Source organism: Schistocerca serialis, chromosome 2 (genome assembly GCF_023864345.2).
Source record: "Schistocerca serialis cubense isolate TAMUIC-IGC-003099 chromosome 2, iqSchSeri2.2, whole genome shotgun sequence".
Lineage (NCBI taxonomy): Eukaryota > Metazoa > Arthropoda > Insecta > Orthoptera > Acrididae > Schistocerca > Schistocerca serialis.
In genome coordinates, this window is record NC_064639.1 from 625,467,584 (window position 1) to 625,488,190 (window position 20,607).

Consider the following 20,607-nt stretch of genomic DNA (forward strand, 5'->3'; position numbering starts at 1 on the left):
ACGGAAGGTTGACAGGACCTAGATGTAAGGAGGGCGGAAGAAACTCCTTACGTCGCCAAAAATTTACACAAACGGTCTTACTGGGTGAGAAACGGAAGCCGGTTTCGATGCTCCACGAGTGGAGGCGATCGAGACATCCTTGAAGACGTCTTTCAAGAAGGCTGGTCCGTTGAGAGCTGTAGTAGATCGCAAAATCGTCCACAAAGAGGGAGCCCGAGACATCAGGAAGGAGACAATCCATAATTGGATTAATGGCGATGGCAAACAGTACAACACTCAGCACGGAGCCCTGGGGTACCCCGTTTTCTTGGGAGAAAGTACGGGAGAGAGTAGTGTTCACCCGCACCCTAAATGTGCGCTCTGCCATAAATTCGCGAAGAAAAAGGGGCAGCCGGCCTCGAAAGCCCCAAGAGAACAGTGTGCGGAGAATGCCTGTCCTCCAACAGGTATCGTATGCTCTCTCCAGATCAAAAAATATTGCTACCGTTTGGCGTTTCCGGAGAAAATTGTTCATGATATAAGTGGAGAGAGCAACAAGATGGTCAACGGCAGAACGATGCTTTCGGAATCCGCATTGGGCTGGTGTTAAAAGACTGCGGGACTCCAGCCACCAAGCTAAACTGTAATTCACCATACGCTCCAAAACCTTACAGACACTACTCGTGAGAGAAATGGGGCGATAGCTAGAGGGGAGATGTTTGTCCTTTCCAGGTTTCGGAACGGGAACGACAATAGCTTCCCGCCATCGCCTGGGAAAGGTACTGTCGGTCCAAATTCGATTATAAAGGCGAAGGAGGTAACGCAGGCTATGGGTTGATAAATGCAGCAACATTTGGACATGGATACCATCCGGTCCTGGGGCGGAGGAGCGAGAAGAAGAGAGTGCATGTTGGAGTTCGCGCATGGAGAAAACAGTATTGTAGCTTTCGCGATTGTGAGAGGAGAAAGCAAGATGTCGCACTTCCGCTGCACGTTTCTTCGGGAGAAACGCTGGCGGGTAATTTGAAGAGCTCGAAATCTCAGCAAAGTGCTGACCCAATGAGTTAGAAATTGCGACGGGGTCCACTAAGGTATCATGCGCGACAGCGAGCCCAGAGACCGGGGAGAAACTAGGCGCGCCTGAGAACCGTCGAAGCCGACTCCAAACTTCCGAGGAGGGAGTGAAGGTGTTAAATGAGCTAATAAAGTATTTCCAGCTTGCCTTCTTGCTATCGCGGATGACGCGACGGCATCGCGCACGGAGCTGCTTATATCGGATACAGTTGGCCAAAGTTGGATGGTGACGGAAAATGCGAAGAGCACGTCGCCGCTCACGTATTGCGTCACGGCATGCCTCGTTCCACCAAGGAACTGGAGGGCGCCGGGGCAATTCGGAGGTGCGTGGTATTGAACGTTCCGCAGCTGTGAGAATAACGTCGGTAAAATGTGTGACCTCATCGTCGACGCTGGGAAAGCGACGGTCATCGAATGTCGCTAGAGACGAAAAAAGTGTCCAATCGGCTTGGGCAAACTTCCAGCGACGAGAGCGCATATATGGCAGTTGAGGCTGCAGTCGAAGAACACATGGAAAGTGGTCACTCGAGTGTGTATCATCAAGGGCGAACCATTCGAAGCGCCGAGCTAGCGGAACAGTACCGACCGCAAGGTCCAAATGAGATAAATTTGCCGTGGAGGCAGACAAAAATGTGGGGACCCCAGTGTTGAGGCAGACTAGATCCGCTTGGTGGAAGACGTCTAGCAATAGTGAGCCACGTGGACAAGGATGTGGAGATCCCCAAAGCGGGTGGTGGGCATTGAAGTCCCCAACCAGCAAATAGGGGGGTGGAAGCTGATCAAGAAGATGAAGGAGATCAGCTCGTGCCATTGGTGTAGACGATGGAATGTATACCGTACAAAGAGAGAACGTGTATCCAGAAAGGGAAAGACGGACGGCGACTGCTTGGAAGGAAGTGTTTAAGGGGATTGGGTGATAATGGAGAGTATCATGGAGCAGAATCATGAGTCCTCCATGGGCTGGAGTGCCTTCAACAGAGGGGAGGTCATATCGGACGGACTGAAAATGAGGGAGAACAAAGCGGTCATGGGGACGCAGCTTTGTTTCCTGAAGACAGAAGATGACCGGCGAGTAGGATCGTAAGAGGATCGACAAGTCCTCCCGATTGGCGCGAATGCCGCGGATATTCCAGTGGATAATGGACATAGGGTGAACAGAAAATGGAGGAACGTGACCAAGGGTGCTGTCAACTCAACGACTGCTCAGAGCTTGCGACCGACAGCATGGAATGGCATTCAGTCGAAGGCAGAAGATCCTGATCCATAGGTTGGTCAGGAGCAGCTCCTGCCACCAACGATCGGCCAGTTGACCGGCCACCAGCAGTGCGCCTCGGGGACACAGAAGATGGCCGAGGGCGATTTCCGCCAGGTGGTGCTGTAGATGGGACACGCCTTGGCGGAGAAGGAGAGGAACTGTGTTTCTTCGTAGCCTTCTTAGAAGTATGATGTTTAGATGAAGGAGGAACCGATGGTTGTGAAGTTGCGGTACGTAAAAACTCTTCACGAGAACGCTCTTTTTTCGAAGACTTGGCGTCTGACTTTTGGGCTCGAGATTTAACAGAACCCGATGAAGGGTGAGCCATAGAGTGGGCAGGCGAAAGGGGTGAGGTTGAACGGGCGATCTTTGCGCTGGCCGATCTGACGACCGTGGTACTAAAGGTGAAGTCGCAAGTCTGCGTGGCCGCCTCCTTTGTTGGTCGAGGAGAAGCAAGGACAGCGCTGTATTTACCTTTCTGAGGCACGGTGGGCTGTCGACTGGCGAGTAACTTTCGAGCAGCAAAGGTCGACACCTTTTCCTTCACTCTTATTTCCTGGATGAGCTTTTCATCCTTAAAAACGGGGCAATCTCGAGAGGAGGCAGCGTGGTCACCCATACAGTTGATGCAGCGAGGGGATGGAGGTGGACAAGCACCCTCATGGGCATCCTTGCCACAAGTAACACATTTGGCCGGATTGGAACAGGACTGGCTGGTATGATTGAACCGCTGACATCGATAGCAACGCGTAGGGTTTGGGACATAAGGGCGAACGGAAATTATCTCATAGCCTGCTTTGATTTTTGATGGGAGTTGAACTTTGTCAAATGTCAAGAAGACAGTGCGGGTTGGAATGATGTTCGAATCAACCGTTTTTATAACCCGATGAACAGCTGTGACGCCCTGGTCAGACAGGTAATGCTGAATTTCTTCGTCAGACAATCCATCGAGGGAGCGCGTATAAACGACTCCACGCGAGGAATTTAAGGTACGGTGCGGTTCCACCCGGACAGGGAAGGTGTGGAGCAGAGAAGTACGCAGCAATTTTTGAGCCTGGAGGGCACTGTGTGTTTCTAACAACAGGGTGCCGTTCCGTAATCTGGAACAAGACTTTACAGGACCCGCAATTGCGTCGACACCTTTCTGTATAATGAAAGGGTTGACCGTGGAAAAGTCGTGACCTTCGTCAGACCGAGAAACAACAAGGAACTGTGGCAACGATGGAAGAACAGTCTGTGGCTGAGACTCAGTGAACTTACGTTTGTGAGCAGACATAGTGGAAGGTGAGGAAACCATTGCGGAAGAATCCCCCATGATTACCGGCGTCTCCGATGGCGCGCTCCTCCCTTGTGGGGGCCCTCGCCGAGGGCACACCCGCCTTAGGTGATTGTTCACACCTCAGGTCACACCTCCCGACAAACGGACGGAGGGACCAATCGGCACTTTCGGAAGGTATCAGCTCGGGTAATCACCCCTCCCTGGGCCTGGCCGTTACCAGGGGGTACGTACGTGTCCTACCTGTCTACCCGGTGCGGGGAATTACGCGTTACCCCGTCACCGGCTACGCATGGAAGTGCGTGGGTCGGCCTTCAGACACGCACAGGGAGGAAAGAAGAGAAAGGGAAAGGAAAGAAGAGGGGGTCTCAAACGCCGTAGCGGAGAAAAGGGCAAGGAGAAGAGGGAAGGAAAAGAGAAGGACAGAGGAAGGACGAGGACTGGCAAGTGTAAGAGCAAGGAATTTGGAACAGTTTCGAGCGTCCGTCTCCGGACGTAGGCACAAACCATACTCCCAGAGGGGGAGAAAGGAAGGAAAGAGACAGAGGGGGGGGGGGGGGGGGCGAAGATGGGGGACGGGGAGGGATGCGGAAAGGGAAGGGAAAGTATGCAGCCCGGAAAAGGAAGGAGGGCCACATTAGCTCGGGGTCCCGTGCTCGCTACGCACGTGTCCACAAAAGAGTTGTGGACCCCCTGGGGGGGTGTTAGCTCATTAGCTTGATGTTACGGCATGAGCGAACCTTTTACACATGGAAGCTATTTTCTGGTTTTTGCAATACGCCAAACTGCATTTGTTATCTTTTCATGAAATTGTCTTATTACAGGATTTGATTTAGACTAAGAACGTACGTGTGTGTGTAATATCTTTTACTGTTCCTCTATTCAAATTAGTTTGAATTTAGTGACTACTACGACCATGCCGATGATCAGTACATGTTGGGAGTTTTAATGATATACTATAGTCTGCAACCTGCATACTTAACAGCAACTTTCCAATGAATCGAGGCAGGATAAAACAAATGATAAAAATTACTGCACATTAGAAAGCGAACACACACACACACACACACACACACACACACACACACACACACACACACACACACACACACACACCTGGATACATCTGCAATTCAGTAGTCTTGAACCGAAGTAAACCTTTAACCCGTAAGAGCATTTAATAAGACACCCTTCATTCGTCACCTTTCCGCCCATATTAGAAACGGGAGAAGGGTAGAAATAGCGAGGTTAAGTATTAGCAACGTGACAACCCTTACAGGGCATCACACTATTGAATGCATACACGAGGGGATGCAGCGTATTCCGTATGACGTTTAGTATACATATGCAAACAGTAAATGTGTAAAATGTGACATCCGAAGAGGTGCAACGAAAATCAAGAAGGTAGATGTACTGGCGGAAGTGAATCTGTGCGGACTGGTCTTGAATAGTGCTGCGGATAGCTCAGTCGGTAGAGCACTTACCAACGAAAGGCCAAGGTCCTAGATTCAAATCCCGGTACGATACAGTGTTCATCTGCCAGGAAGTTCCACATCAACGTACACCCACATCAGCGTACACTCACATCTCACTCCACTGCAGAGTGAAAGATTCACTCTGGAAAATCAAATCGATCCAAAACCACAAAGCAGCAGTAAAGAATGGAACACCCGTTCCAAAGTGCACGATATCTTAACCGCCTCGTTCTCAATAGCCTGAACGAGTTCAAGCCAGGGGGAGGAAGGGGGGCAGATGGGGTTGCTACAAATGTTGGCTCTCAGCAGCCCTCCCACCCCACCCGATTAGCCCAATAAATCAAAACTGGGCACTAGTAAGCGTAGTTATTTTCAATAACTTATTGGCGAGATCAACAAAACTGTAAACACACTGTTCTTTGCACACGAACCACTTCCAGAACTATTTGCGCTAATGTGGAAAGAAGCTTTCTGTACTTTCACTACAGAGAATAAATCTGCAAATAGAGAAGTTTCGATTTCTACAAACAGAAGAAATCAGTAGCATAATTACCGAGTTCCTACGGAGCTGATCATGATGCGCTACACTGTACTAAATTGCGGGCCGACAAGTGGATTTTGGTTGGCGCCTTAAAAAGCAGTGACAGGAAATGAAACGATGGATCATATGCAGCATCAAGGCGGCCACTGGAGCCCACAACGGGGGCGTTGTCACCACAGCCGCGAAGTGCGGCACAGTCTGTAAGGCACAACGCGCGCCTTTCACGCCAGCGAACAAGTCAGCGCCTGACGGTCTACGTCCGCACCCCGTGCCAGTCACGATACATATAAATATCTTACTAGACACTACCAGCGACTATCTGCTTACAGACTACGCCGCTTACAACGTAAAGCTGAACGAACTGTTCCGAAACTCTGCACGATTTACCCACGATGTCAGTGGGTACAAATAGCTAAAGCGCCATTATTCCCATGAATCAGACAAATTCAACCACTGCATGGATAGTGTAGGTGCTGAACCAGTTCCAACCGCTGACGCAGATAAAACGTGCAACGTATTCTTTGGACTACAATTAAAGTCAGAAAACTGCCTGGCCATAGAATTCGCGTCAAGACCATGTGAGGCGTCTCAGGACTTCTCCCATTTTCATCCTTCTTCCATGCGAATTCTTGTTCATTTACTTTCCGATACGATTTTTGTTTACTGACATGTCGCTCGTATTGCGCACTGATTACGTGAGTGGTTATGCCGTAGGCTGTAGCACTGTAGATAACTAATTTCTCTGTACTTAATTTAACGTTTCATACCGAGTGATTGTAACTACAGTGCAGCTACTCAGAGCTACAGGCTGGGCTATAATTATCCTATGGCAATGAAACTTTGAAGATATTACAATTCATTAATGCGGAACCTATTTACCTCAGAAAAAATTAATTCAAATTTTGGCCACCAGGTACAAATCAGACGCTGTGAATTCAAGAAAGGCTTTTAGAAACGTTTTCGTATTTAATGGATTACGAATAGGGCGTGGGCAGAAAATGTCAGACAGGTGAGAATGCCGTAATATTGATTTTATTATCAATCGCCGTACAGTGCCACATTTGCATCTGGTGGCCAAAATTGGAACTAATTTTTTCCAGTGTAATTCGGATCCGCATTAACGCATCAGCAGATGTTACTAAGACTTGCTGCCATACGATAATTACGGCCCACACCAAACCTGAGTAGCTGCACCCACCCAATATTTACAGTAGCTATTTAATGTATCTGACTTTGGGGCTACGGGAATTCCCCGAGCTTGACACGGGCTACAGCTGACGCTTTCGCACGCTCTCAAGGACCCAACCGTCACTCTAAATGTTTCCACTGTAGGGGACCACACAAACAGCTAAGCAACCCTTTCAGCACCAATCCTGCCGGCGCTCTGGACAATGGGACGAAAGGACGGTCGAAGGAGCCTTTCAACAGCCCAAAGGGAGACCGCTAATGGTAGGGTTAGAATTTTGCCTGTTCGTAAACTTCCGGTGGAGTCTTCAGCTGGCCACTTGCGGATCTCCCGCTGAATTTGGTCTCTAGACTGTTCCACACATGGGTCTGGAAAATTTCGTAACTCTGACCTTCCGTGACAACGCAGTGTGAACCTTACATCAGAATTTCCTATACGTCAAAATTTCCAGAATTTCCTACAAACTAGCCTGGATGTGGGAACATGGTTACACCGTTCTCGCTACTGAAAATAGGAACCTCATTGGCGGAGACATTAACTTGAGTGGAGGGTAGTAAAATCATTTCCAAATCCTCACTGGAGTACTAAAGCCCTTTCTGGGATTGGTTGAGATTGTGCCGGGTGCGTTTCTGAGGTCTGAAGGCTGTCTAAATTCACAGAGGCACCCTCGATTGGAACTTTTGGCCTGGACGGGACTGATGGATCGGCGCGCGACAGTGCTTGCTTGACTTCTGCATTCTACCGAGTCGTCTAAGTTTAACGCCTAACTTACTCCAGGACTTGCAGATTTTTCCGCATCTGTGATCGGTAATCATGAAGATGATGTCCGCGGCTCAATCATAACCACAAAACACTGCTGTACGGTTCAAAGCGACCTGATGACAGCCGCATCAATCGCAGCCCCGGTAGGCGGCGATTGCGCAGCGTAGATCAAACTTTGGAAGTCTAAACAGTGTGATTGGGATAGAAGTTCATTTCCGACTGATGCTATCAGCTTGTGCACCATACGCTCTACGCGCTTCAAGCGCTATTATGTATTTCCTCTATCGTTTAATTTTCTGTTTCAATGGAATTTGTTATGTATCCCCATAACCACGAGTTTTTAGTTTTGTTGAGCTGATTCACACGAGTTCACGCGCCTTTTGATGACCTTTCCAATCTTTTCATTATTTCTTAGTCTTGTACGCTCTGTTCTGATTCACACCGTTGTTTTTGTAATTTTTATTACAAATCGTTATATCATGGTTTGAATTCAGAGATTGTCCTTTTTGTGTCTAGACACTAATTCAACTGTAACAGTCCAGCATCATACTGGAGGCGACCCTCATAAATATTCACTTTTATCTTATTCTCTTGAAGTAAAGTCACTGTAAAATTCTTATTTTGCTCTGTCCCTATGTTTCACCAACACACATTCATATCATATCAACCACTTCGCTTCCGTCACTAAGTTACTTATCTAATCCAGTGCCCCGGTTCTCCAACCGTAAGCAATAGGCGAGGCCCTTCATCTAAATCATACTCAGCAAGCCATCTAATGGTGTGGCGGAGGGTACTTTCGGTACCCCTATCTGATCCCTCCAACCCTGTTCCACTCGTGAGTAGTGCGAGGGAAGAATGATTGTCGGTAGGCCTCTGTATTGGATCTAATTTCTTGAATTTCTTCTTCGTGGTCAATGCGGGATATGTATGTGGGGGGAAGTAATATGTTTTCCGACTCCTCCTGTAAAGTACTGACCCGAAATTTCAAAAGTAAATCTCTGTGATGCACAACGCCTCTTGTAACGTCTATCAGTGGAGTTTGTTTAGCATTTCCGAAACGCTCTCTCGCCAGCTAAACGATCCCGTGGCGAATACCGCCGCTCTTCGTTGGATCTTCTCTATCTCCTCTGTCATTCCTACCCGATAGGAATCCCAGACAGATGAACAATACTCAAGAATCAGTCGAACAACTGCTTTATAAGCCACTTCTTTCGTGGATGAGTTACATTTCCCTAAGATTCTTCCGATGAATCAGTCTAGTGTCTGCTTTTCCCGCTATCTGTTTTATATGGTCATTCCACTTAAGGTCGCTCTGGATGGTTACGCCTAGATATTTTACAGCAGACTGTCTCCAGCTGTCATCCATAGTGTAGCTGTACAGTAGTGGATTTTTTCCTATGTATGCGCAACATGTGACATTTATTTACGTTCAGGGTGAACTTCCAGAGCCTGCGCCATTCGTCAATTCTCTGCATATCGTTCTGAAAATTATTACCATCTTGTGGCGTTGCTCCTTTGGTATAGACAACTGCATCATCTGCAAACAGCCTTAAACAGCATCCGACGCTTTCTGCTAAACAGCAACGGTCCTATCGCAGTTCCCCTGGTACTCCGGATATTACCTTCACATCTATCGATTTAGTTCCGTTAAGAGCGACGTGTTGAGTTCTACCTGCAAGAAAGTCTTGAACCAAATCGCAGGTCTTCTCCGATACTCCGTAAGCTCTTATTTTCTTCATTAAACGGCAATGCGGGATGGTGTCAAGTTGAAGTTATTTTACGGCGATTCTAGTGCATGGCAGTTGATTTTTTTAAATTTTCTTGTGCTGTTGTCTTGAAAACTTTTGAAGTAGGCTATTTACGTGATAGGGTAATCTGTCGTTTTATATTATCTGGTTTGAGAGAATCGGCACTAAATCTAATTTCTATACCTAAAGGGCACCGGTTGAGATACAGATTGTGTTCATAGCACACCACATTCAGGCGACCGCAACAGGAAAATTACAAAAATATCTGAAAGTGTTCAAGCAATATTTTTCTGAATACGAGAATGTGTATGCGAAACCAGTAAAGACTTATGCTCTGGCCAGTAATTTTCTGATCGTGTGACTTTATGATCATATCCGTGAACAGATATCTTGACTGTCGTGGCTCGGTACATACGCCATACCTAGCTGTGAGCTACTGCAGGTGCACCTGAGTCATTTGGTTAACAGCAGCGCACTGTCTAACGACGATTCCTTTTTACGAGCTTGTAAAATGAGCTACTGCGGACGTAAATGTTTACGGCAGCGTGTGCTATTTTCAATAAGTACACAGGCTTATACTACAAACTGTATTGCGCATCTTGGCATCACCTTTACATACTGTGTAACCTCCCCACAAAAATATTTAAATTTATATTATGAACCATGAGCCATGTGTAACCTCCCTACAGAAATATTTTATTTAAATGATGAATCATGAACCAAGCGTAACCTCCCACGAAACTAATAATTATTAAATGAATTTTAATTATATTGTAACCTCTGAACAAAATTGGCTCCCATTTATTATCTCTGTGCAGAAATGCATTCACATTTCATGTAACCACAAAATTCCTAAACCCGGAACTAAAAAAAATTCAGTAACCTGGTAAATTTTATGACGACAGCAGCGCTGCCCTTCGGCCCTGTATTCTGAATAAAAAAAGGAAAAATTCTTACCTCAATATAAACTGCGAATATATCTGCTCTTATGTAGAAATTTTTTGGCACAGCTTCGTGCAATGCTGGCGTATTTTTTTTCTGATTCTTGGAAGGAATGATCATGCATTGGAAATATTCTTTAAATTGAAATGAATGCTTTTCTTTAAAAAATTACTTTAAATTATGAAAATTATTATTGGGGCATTTTAAAAAGAAGTTAATGACAGTTAATATATATTACTAGATATGCGCAAGGCTGCTTCTTTACCTTCTACAATAATACTCATCCTCCAGAGTCCCGACCAGAGCAGACTGCCGACACGCGCAGGCACGCGCCGACTACTGTAGACTACAGCTTACTAGCACGGACTGAAGACTAAAGCAGACTCGCTACTAACGACTCGCGCAGATGCGCGCCGACCGCCGACTACGCGGACTACTACGGACCGAAGACTAAAACCGACTGACTACTACTGCCGACTGACGCCGACTCGCGACAAGCAACTACTAACTACATACTACTCTCTGGTCAGAGATTATGCCATGCCTCGCCCATCGCCGGCAACACATACGCCTTACAAACGCAAAAGGTAATTCAGCTGTTGTTGTTGTTGTGGTCTTCAGTCCTGAGACTGGTTTGATGCAGCTCTCCATGCTACTCTATCCTGTGCAAGCTTTTTCATCTCCCAGTACCTACTGCAACCTACATCCTTCTGAATCTGCTTAGTGTATTCATCTCTTGGTCTCCCTCTACGATTTTTACCCTCCATGCTGCCCTCCAATACTAAATTGGTGATCCCTTGATGCCTCAGAACATGTCCTACCAACCGATCCCTTCTTCTGGTCAAGTTGTGCCACAAACTTCTCTTCTCCCCAATCCTATTCAATACTTCATTAGTTATGTGATCTACCCATCTAATCTTCAGCATTCTTCTGTAGCACCACATTTCGAAAGCTTCTATTCTCTTCTTGTCCAAACTATTTATCGTCCATGTTTCACTTCCATACATGGCTACACTCCATACGAATACTTTCAGAAATGACTTCCTGACACTTAAATCAATACTGGATATTAACAAATTTCTCTTCTTCAGAAACGCTTTCCTTGCCATTGCCAGCCTACATTTTATATCCTCTCTACTTCGACCATCATCAGTTATTTTGCTCCCCAAATAGCAAAACTCCTTTACTACTTTAAGTGCCTCATTTCCTAATCTAATTCCCTCAGCATCACCCGATTTAATTCGACCACACTCCGTTATCCTCGTTTTGCTTTTGTTGATGTTCATCTTATATCCTCCTTTCAGGACACAGTCATTTCCGTTGAACTGCTCTTCCAAGTCCTTTGCTGTCTCTGATAGAATTACAATGTCATCGGTGAACCTCAAAGTTTTTATTTCTTCTCCCTGGATTTTAATACCTACTGCAAATTTTTCCTTTGTTTCCTTTACTGCTTGCTCAATATACAGATTTAATAACACTGGGGAGAGGCTACAACCCTGTCTCACTCCTTTCCCAACCACTGCTTCGCTTTCATGTCCCTCGACTCTTATAACTGCCATCTGGTTTCTGTACAAATTGTAAATAGCCTTTCGCTCCCTGTGTTTTACCCCTGCCGCCTTGAGAATTTGAAAGAGAGTATTCCAGTCAACATTGTCAAAAGCTTTCTCTAAGTCTACAAATGCTAGAAACGTAGGTTTGCCTTTCCTTAATCTTTCTTCAAAGATAAGTCGTAAGGTCAGTATTGCCTCACGTGTTCCAGTGTTTCTACGGAATCCAAACTGATCTTCCCCGAGGTTGGCTTCTACTAGTTTTTCCATTCGTCTGTAAAGAATTCGTGTTAGCAGAACCTATCTTTTCTTCACGCTCGTAATGTGGCTTGAGAGCTGTTAGGAAAGTATGGTGGCGGTATCCACAAATAGCTATCCACTGATCCCGTTCTCGCCACCGTGACAACATATCGTTCCATTAACGGGTTTGATAGTTCGGCGTTACACTGAAAACAGTCCTAAAGCCCTAAACGTGCCTTCGGGTCACAAAGGTTTCACTAGCGTGGTTCGCTCATTTGCCTCCACTGTGATGCTGACAAACTGCGTGCACATTACACTGAACTATTACGAGTTATAACGAACGTTTACGTAAATGTAGTAGCAATACTGTTCTAAAACAAAATTGTATCATATCAGAAAAATAATCGTGACATTACGCTACAATTACAAAAGACCGAAGATAAACGGGAAAGATTTTATGGCTGAGATGGATTCAGAAATAAAGTCGTATAGCCCCAGCGAAAAATGAGAAAGTGCCTTATCCTTCCCGGTATCGATCTGCAAGTTTCTGTGCATAGTGATGATTAAATATTTTTAGGACTAAGTATTTCGAGTCATTAAATCATTGGGAATAAAGCAGGTAAATACGGGTTTAACGTCAGTCGACGATATCGTTAGCAACTGAGCAAAAGCTCTGACTGAGGGAAGGTAGTCGGTAGTTTCCTCCTCAAAGGACACGTCCCGACATACACCTTAACCGACTTCGAAAAACCATGAAGCATCTAAAACTATGACCGAACGGGGATCTGAAGCACCATCAACCCGAATACGAGTCCAGTGCTACCACTGCGCCACATCACCCGATAATGATCAGTGGAAACAGTGAAGCATTTGTCAACATTACCAATGATCATCGGAGCAAACAATTACGACATTATGTAATCATTGCAGGACAAGGTTTTTTAATAAAATAACTGACAAGGGCATCAGGTAAACCGACTGCGTAAAACCCTAATGCTAGTAATACTGCATGTAGGAAGAATTTGGACCACGCCCATTTAAAGTCCTGTTAGAAGGGGTCGAGCAGTAGAGCGCTAGATAAAGCGAGTTTATACGGTCCAGTGGCACCATCATACGTCTGCAGCACATTTTGCATTAGAATGCTAGTAGTTTACACGATTATTCGTTATTAACTAAGACGACTACACTCGCAGACATAGGCGGTAAAATAACTTTTAGTTTGCACATCAAGCAATCAGGTAAAGCTATCGTTTGGTAAGCGAGACAAAAAACGATCTTAATTGATTTGCATTGCCAAACACACGACGAAGGAGTCTGGTCCTCCGAAGTCGGTGATCTGAAGCGGGGAAAGGTAAGGACCGCAATCCTGTGCTATTACGTTGTCAATGGTATTCATGAGAGCACTCACCTAGTAACACAGACAGAGGCTATAACCCAACCATTTTATAAAATTGTACCATAACAATATAATAACAGCCATGGCCGAAAAGGAGCAGGAAAAAAGGGTAAGATGTGGAAATTGACATTGGGAGCATGGAATGGGGCACTGCAAAAGGAGTGAAGTGTCTAGCTGAGCAGCGAGAGCTTGTGACTAGTGACAGTCTACTTGCCGTCAACGCGCACGATCGCCAACTTTTCCGTAACGAAGGAGCACTTGCCGCCGCGAGGAGGATAGCGCCGGAAGCCGCTAATGGCGACCACTCGGAAACACGCCCTACACACTCCTCTGCGGCCCTACGAGGATACCGTCCAAATGGCGCTCCGCCCTGTGGGGCAGATCGCGGGCCTCTGCGGCCATTAACAGCCCGAGCACTCAGACTGGAGCACACCGTTGTCTCGGCCCACCCTAACGACAGTCATTAGAACCCACACAGAAACGACCCATGTCTTCTAAGACCTGCTACAGTGTTCCAGCGAAGTGACGCGAGGGCGCATCACGGAAGACCGAGTTAGATAGCTTTCTTGTTAGCTCGATGGCAATGTGGCATAATTGTCAGTCCCACTTTAAACTGTCCTAATTTCGATTCCGCACTGACCTTTCTCAAAATATACTGCCACCTTTTTATATCAGTTTTCAGAAAATTATCAATTAGGATCAGAAATAGTTATTTTGTAATTTTTGGTATAGCACACTTAATACCTTCACTTTCATCTCCAGTGCATATAATGCATTCACTGGCCTGATGCTTCCCTTTTTTTATTTTTCCAAGTTCGCCACTTTGTTTGTTCCTTGATCTTTAATGGTTATTTCTAAGATCTGGGAGGGATTGTAATAGTCTTGAAGATACAGGTCTGGCCGTCCTCGCTCTCCTTTGTGGGAGGCAGGTAGCTGCCCAGCAGTCAGTGACAATTCTATTATTGCTCTTTCATATCTAGATTTCGGCTACAAAGCCATTTTCAGTGCATCTAAGTTACAATCTAACAAATTCGTATTAGTGCATGTCACCATACGGTGTTAGTGGTGTATAGGCAGAAGGAAAGTTCTGCTTGTACAACAGTAAGATCGTATAGTGACACGTACTACAGCGGTTTGTTGGATTGTAACTAATGCACTGAAGATGGCTATTTATAGCCGAATTCTAGATATTCAAGAGTACTAAGAACAAATGGAATTGAGAATAACTGCTGTGTGGCTAGCCTTACTTATAGGTAGTTTATCGGGGGTTAACCCTACAAGTGCAATCGAGGGTCCGTCTGACACTGAAGCTAGTTACAAAGCAAGCGTCATCGAACGTACACAGCCCGCTGCCATCGACGTAAATTCAGCAATGGTTGCGACCTGGTAAAGATGGGGACGTTTGAAGTTGTGAGACGTTTAATTTGACGGAAATGAAGTAAATTTATGTGAAAATGGCAAGTATAAAGATGTTTCACTAATGTATGATGCTACACGGGAGGCACTGTTACAAGAATTTAATCGTCGAAGTGACTTTCCTGATGAAAATGATGGTCCCACAGCTGTTACGGGCAATGACGAAACTGATCGGTCTAACGATTCTTCAGACAGCGATGAAGAAAATAGTCACCACGGTAAGGATTGTCACTGCTGGAACACACCTGTCCCTAATAGTTCGAACCTGCCAGCTGTCGATAACACTGTAGTCCATATTCCAAGAGCATGGAAATAATGAATGCATTTATGAATAACTGAGAACATCTCAAAATACTGTATTTGAATTATATGTGCTTTTCGTTAAATGAATAACACCATCTAATTAAACTGCACCTTCTTCAGAGCGGGATCACATTCAAGTTTCATCAGTGAAAAGCTTCCACGGCAGTCTTGTTTGGGTCTAGCTTTAGATGCATTTTAACTAATTTTGACTAAGTACATAACAGAGGAGAAATACAATGTGTTTAGTATATGAGATCCAACTTCATTAGAAAATATTCTACACGTAAGCAATTTCTCCAGGAAATAATAGAGGGTCACAGTTCGTGTAACAATTCCAGAGGTATACAGGGTTAGCGATTTATTTTGATTATTAAATAATAAGATCGGTAAATAAGCGACCCTAGGTGTTGCCTCACAACGTCAATATTGGCTCTGGAGTAAACAAGCTCGGCGCCCTCAGCTCTAAATACTTACGGTAGTTTCATTGGCAAGCTGGTCATATATGGGGGAGGGGGTAGAGGAGAAGCACGCGGGGGGGGGGGGGGGGGGGTCATCAGCAGCGGAGATATGTAGAGCAGGAGGAAACGTGCAGTGCAAGCTCTCACTCATGACTCGTCTATATTGTGAGCCCGGCGTCCGTACAGAAATTTAAAGCATGGCCTGGACTGCCGAGGGAAGCTGAAGTTCAGCATTCATCTCCTGTCCGATCGCCTGAGGTATTACAAGTTCGATACACTACGATGCCGGAAAAGGAAGACTCATACTTGATCAGCTTCATCACGGTACTACGTACACTGAAAATTACTCAACGTGAAAAACCATCCAACACGTTAATTTATATAAAAAAGGCTTCGCCTTCGCAAAACAAGTTGCAAACTCCGTCTTGCGATATCAGATCACAAATGTGTGTGGCAAGATTTTCAGGAGTCCGGGGTAATGGCTCTTCCACAAAATGTACGCTCTATGACTGTGCTTGCGATGACTTGTGTCGCAGCGAACGTGTAATTGTAAGCGAGAAGCTGACTTTTTATTTTGTTTCGGTATTCATTTGGGCTACAAGTGATAATGGTCGTCGGCCCTGAAATATTTGTTGTGGTGGCAGGCCTGTTTCTTAGCCCCACGTCTACGTAAATGGTAGTAACTGATCTGTAGCGTAGCTTAATGTTGACATTTGCGCCGCATAAACTGCAAAGTAAATTCAGAAAACCTACGTCAGATATTGGACAAGTCTCCGACGAGTATTTTGATGTACTTATGTACTCAGCTATCAAAAAAGAAACGGGGATGGCTCCACTAGGAAATATTTACCTTTTCTGGGACCCAGCTGGCTACGCCACCCTCCCGTGTTGCAGCTCGTGGTGTAGGCTAGGGAGAAAGGTGGCTATGAGCTGGCGTAGCCAACAAATGTGACGTCATTGGGGAGCAGTTCCGGAACTAACACAGGGAACGAGTAATCAGCTGTTACGTAGATTTGACGTTACTGTGTCTTGTACCTTCGCTTCCACACATGCTAAAGAATCATTTATTTTAGTGCATACCGTACATACTTCTTCCGATTACAACAGCTTTCCTTTTGTTTTCGGATAGCGCCACAATGACAAATCTGACGTAATTCTGCCAATGGGTTCGCTATTTTACATACTATTCCAATTTATCCTGTTTACAACCGCTCTCTCGTATTCTACACATTTTTAGCATAATTTTGGAACACCCAGTATTTCAAAAATTACACCGTTTGTCTACATTTTAGTGTCAGTTTATAATGTCTGTTCTGAAGTAGTTTAGGGAGCAGTTCTGAAGTTTTAAATTAATGTTGTTCAGCGTCCTTAGCCAGATTCGCAAATGTGACTCGTAAATTCAAGTCCAACAAATTTTTCCAGCATCGATCTTTGTAAGTTTCACTGTAAACTTAAAGTACACTAAGCGAGACGATTATCACTTGTTTCTGACCAGACGCAAATAGCTGAACCACACAGTAAGCCTCGAAAACAGGATATAAGCCCGGCACGAAGAACAATTGGCAATAGAAAAACGCATTCTGATTGCATAATGTATTTTCTATGTGAATACTGAATGCAATTCAACTGCGATAAAGACACACAAGGAAGGAGTTGTGACCAGCGCGAACATATGACGAAGTGAACACTGTGCAACTGATCCCTATTTGTCTGCTTTTGTTCTATGTGAGGGTTCGAGGCGAGCGATTCAAATTATCGCTCATGCACTATTGGAGTCAGTAAACGGAAAATTGTTCATTTTCACTAAGTAAACGTAAGTACTCGAGGGGAGCTTTCTATTTCGGCTGCAGCTTTCGCACTGTCGCCAGCGGACCAACGGTTCACTGACGAATTGCTATTAACACAGCTCCTGAATTATACAGTATAGTGACTTGTTCTCTATTTATAATACCTCAGTATTTTCACCTTTGCTACAATTTTCACCACATTTCGCTCTTTAAGATATCATTTACTGAAAATGCCGAGCAGGTACGGATTGGAATTTGGTTTACGGGTTAAACATTTCGAAAAGCGTACCGCTATTCGGTGCCATTTCTATTTGAATTATTTTGTATAGACACCAGTCTCACACCCACCGAGGTATGGAGCAATGTATTAGTCTACCACAATAATATTGCACCTGTCAGTGTGGGCGTTTCGGTTGGCTTATTGCGAGTTTTTATCGTTATATTTCACGATCACATGAACCACTTGACAGTATATGCATAAGCCTTAAAATTTTTCACGATGCGATCCGTTTTCCTTAGTCACTGCTGTTAATGTCAGCCCGTGATTCCGATAACGGCCACGGGAGGCCAATTGTAATAACATCGTTGTCGGGTAATAAGGTAGTACGGCAGTTCTGTATTTCCCAACGACGTGGTGGTGTAATATGCAGAGGTGCATTCGTCCGTTACTTTTTCATAACGAAACGTCTGAGTGGAGACTGATATAGCAGCAATCAAGCAGCCACTTTTAACAGAGGCTTCTAATGATGACTTCGCTGCCCTCCTCGTTGGTCGCATGTTACACTTAGCTTTGTTCACAACAAGGCAAAAACCGGCTTACAAGAACTCAAAGTACGGTCTTTAAACTGTGAGCTACACACATAATACACTGCAAAAATGCAATCGACGTAAGGTTGATAAGAGATCTCTATGTGGCATTTGGCTACTTTACGAAAAGTGTGAAGTCATCCACATTTAAGTCTTCGTTCTTCCCGGTCGCTGTTCGAGAGTGGAACAGTAGAGAAGTAAACGTCATTGGATGAAACCTCTGCCAGACAATTGTTAATTCACAGTAATCATGTAGAGGCTGATAAGGAAATGAAAACGAACATCTGAACGTTACATTCTACTAGACAGAGAGCGCGCCGAAAACTAAACTGTATTAAGAAATCCAGGACCGCTACGTACGAACTAAGTTTACTCACGTTCGCGTGACTGGTCGGCATGTCGCCGGGGTCCAGTGGGTGTTTGTGGTTCGGGGCGACGTAGCAGTAGACGCAGCGGCAGCGCTGGTCAGTCATCGCAGCGCCGAGACACAACACGCGTACCGCACTGTCGGCTGGCGCGCCACGGACTGAACCGGCAGCCTGGCGCACAGCTGGTGTGACGCACCCGTCCGGCCGCTTCCCGCGCGCTCCGCTTCTACGAAACGACGCCGCGTCGAGCAGCTGCCGCCTCGCGTTCACTGTGGCCACGTGCGCACTCATCCTCGTGGCCAGCCCAGTCGCACCACACTTCAGCCTCATCTATATTTTCGACAGCGCCGTTCGAGCTAATGCCCATCATTTGACTCGCCACCTGATCGGAGTGGAACAAAACATTGCGCACAGTATTGCCACTCTTGGCGAGCTTGCAGTCTTAGCTCATTCGGCCGCGTTCCCACTCGCGCACACTCAGTAATGCCAACTCGTGGAATTTCCCTGGGCTTCTCGGTGGATTACGCAGCACAATTTCGTCAGGCGATGTGGACGTCAGAATTTACAAGAAAGAGAGTAGCGCTTTTCCGCATGGTGAAGCCCCTACATAGCGAGTCGTCATTGTTACTATAGAGGGAGAACGGTTAAGAACAATAATACCTTTACTTGATAAGAACCGACCAAAAGGCGGCGTGTCTCTCCTGAGAGCCGTCACGTGCTTTTTCTCTGCTGTTTGGGCAGATATTTTCAATTGCGTATTTGCTATGCGTAGCTGGAGTCATCCCAAACAGATAGTGCTCATGACGTCGTTCATGCGGCTCCCAGTGTCAACGGAAATCGTCGGTTTGTTTTTCGTTACAAACAAAATTATTTTAAAATTGGAATTTTCCGAGCCCATTCAATAGACCGGTCCGAAATTAGTCTAGTGCTAAATTCGTTTTATCGATATGTATTAACAGGGATAGTAAAATGAAAAGAATAACCACTACTCCACCTGGATGGGCCCGCCCTGGCCCGGCGCCCACTGCTATCGCAATGCAGAAGCAGCGCTGTCTGGTAATTGCTAGAGTACATGTTATTTGTCGTGTTTTGTTTTACTGTCCTTGTTAATATGTAGCGACAATATCAATATCGCACTAGACTAATTAATGTTGATCCGTTCAATTGAATGGGAACGTAGAATTCTGCTTTAAACATTTTGGTTGTAACAGGAAACAAACAGAAGATTTCCGTCGATAGTGGAAGTGACGAACACTGTTTCTTTGGGAGATATAGTAAATATCTGCCGAAACAACATAAAAAAGCGCCTGGCGACTCTTAGGAGAGAGACCCTAGCGGTGCACTTTAAGTATCCTCTGCACACATCGGATGCAGCCACCAATTAACGCTACATCTTAGGTGCGAGTGTGAGGTTTTCTAAATGCTTGCTTAGCGTGTATTGAGAACGGACGTCGATACCAGCCCGATGTTCACCTAGCGGGGTAGGAAAACCCGCCTAAAAACCACATCCAGGCCGGCATATACATCAGCCCTCGTTCTTAATCGCGAGGCTGATTCAATCCAGGTCAGGCTTGTCTTCCTGGTCAAAGAAACAGCGGGTTAACGCGATAGGCTGTTCGGGAGGTGTCTCATACTTTAACAATTATTTTTAATAAAAAGTTGCGCACAGTGCTATTAAATGCGGAATGGTGAGTATACATTTGCACAGGACAAACATTTACATAATCAAATGCGGCGCTAAATAACTTGCTCCACGGAAAAGGACTCCCAGAAGACAAAACCTTAGCTCTGATCGCAGAATCGAGAGATAAACTCGGAAATAAAGAACATCGACAACTAGCAAAAAATTAACTCTCCCAAAACCAACGAAATGTCCAGTAGATTTGTAAAATCCAGTACTTTCCAGTTTTTAAATGGTCCACGAAGAGAGGATATTCTTTAAGTAACTAACAGGACACTGTTCCACGAAGAGCTCTAAATTTCCTCAATCTCTAAGAATAAAGATGATCCTACGACGAAGAAGCCTATAGCGTACGCTGACGAAATT

General features: G+C 45.4%; 1 protein-coding gene across 2 annotated transcripts in view; it reads right to left on the reverse strand.

Moving 5' to 3' along the window:
- LOC126457687 (protein gustavus) overlaps window positions 1-20,607 on the reverse strand; it is a 348,237-nt gene that overhangs the window by 132,330 nt on the left and 195,300 nt on the right. Inside the window, exon 1 of one of the 2 annotated variants that reach the window (XM_050094194.1) lies at window positions 18,570-18,708. The exons of the other annotated variant lie outside the window; for it this stretch is intronic. Coding sequence (XP_049950151.1) covers window positions 18,570-18,665 — 96 coding nt within the window. The 5' untranslated portion in view covers window positions 18,666-18,708. Of the gene's footprint in view, window positions 1-18,569; window positions 18,709-20,607 lie in introns of those variants that run through there. 2 annotated transcript variants of the gene reach the window in all.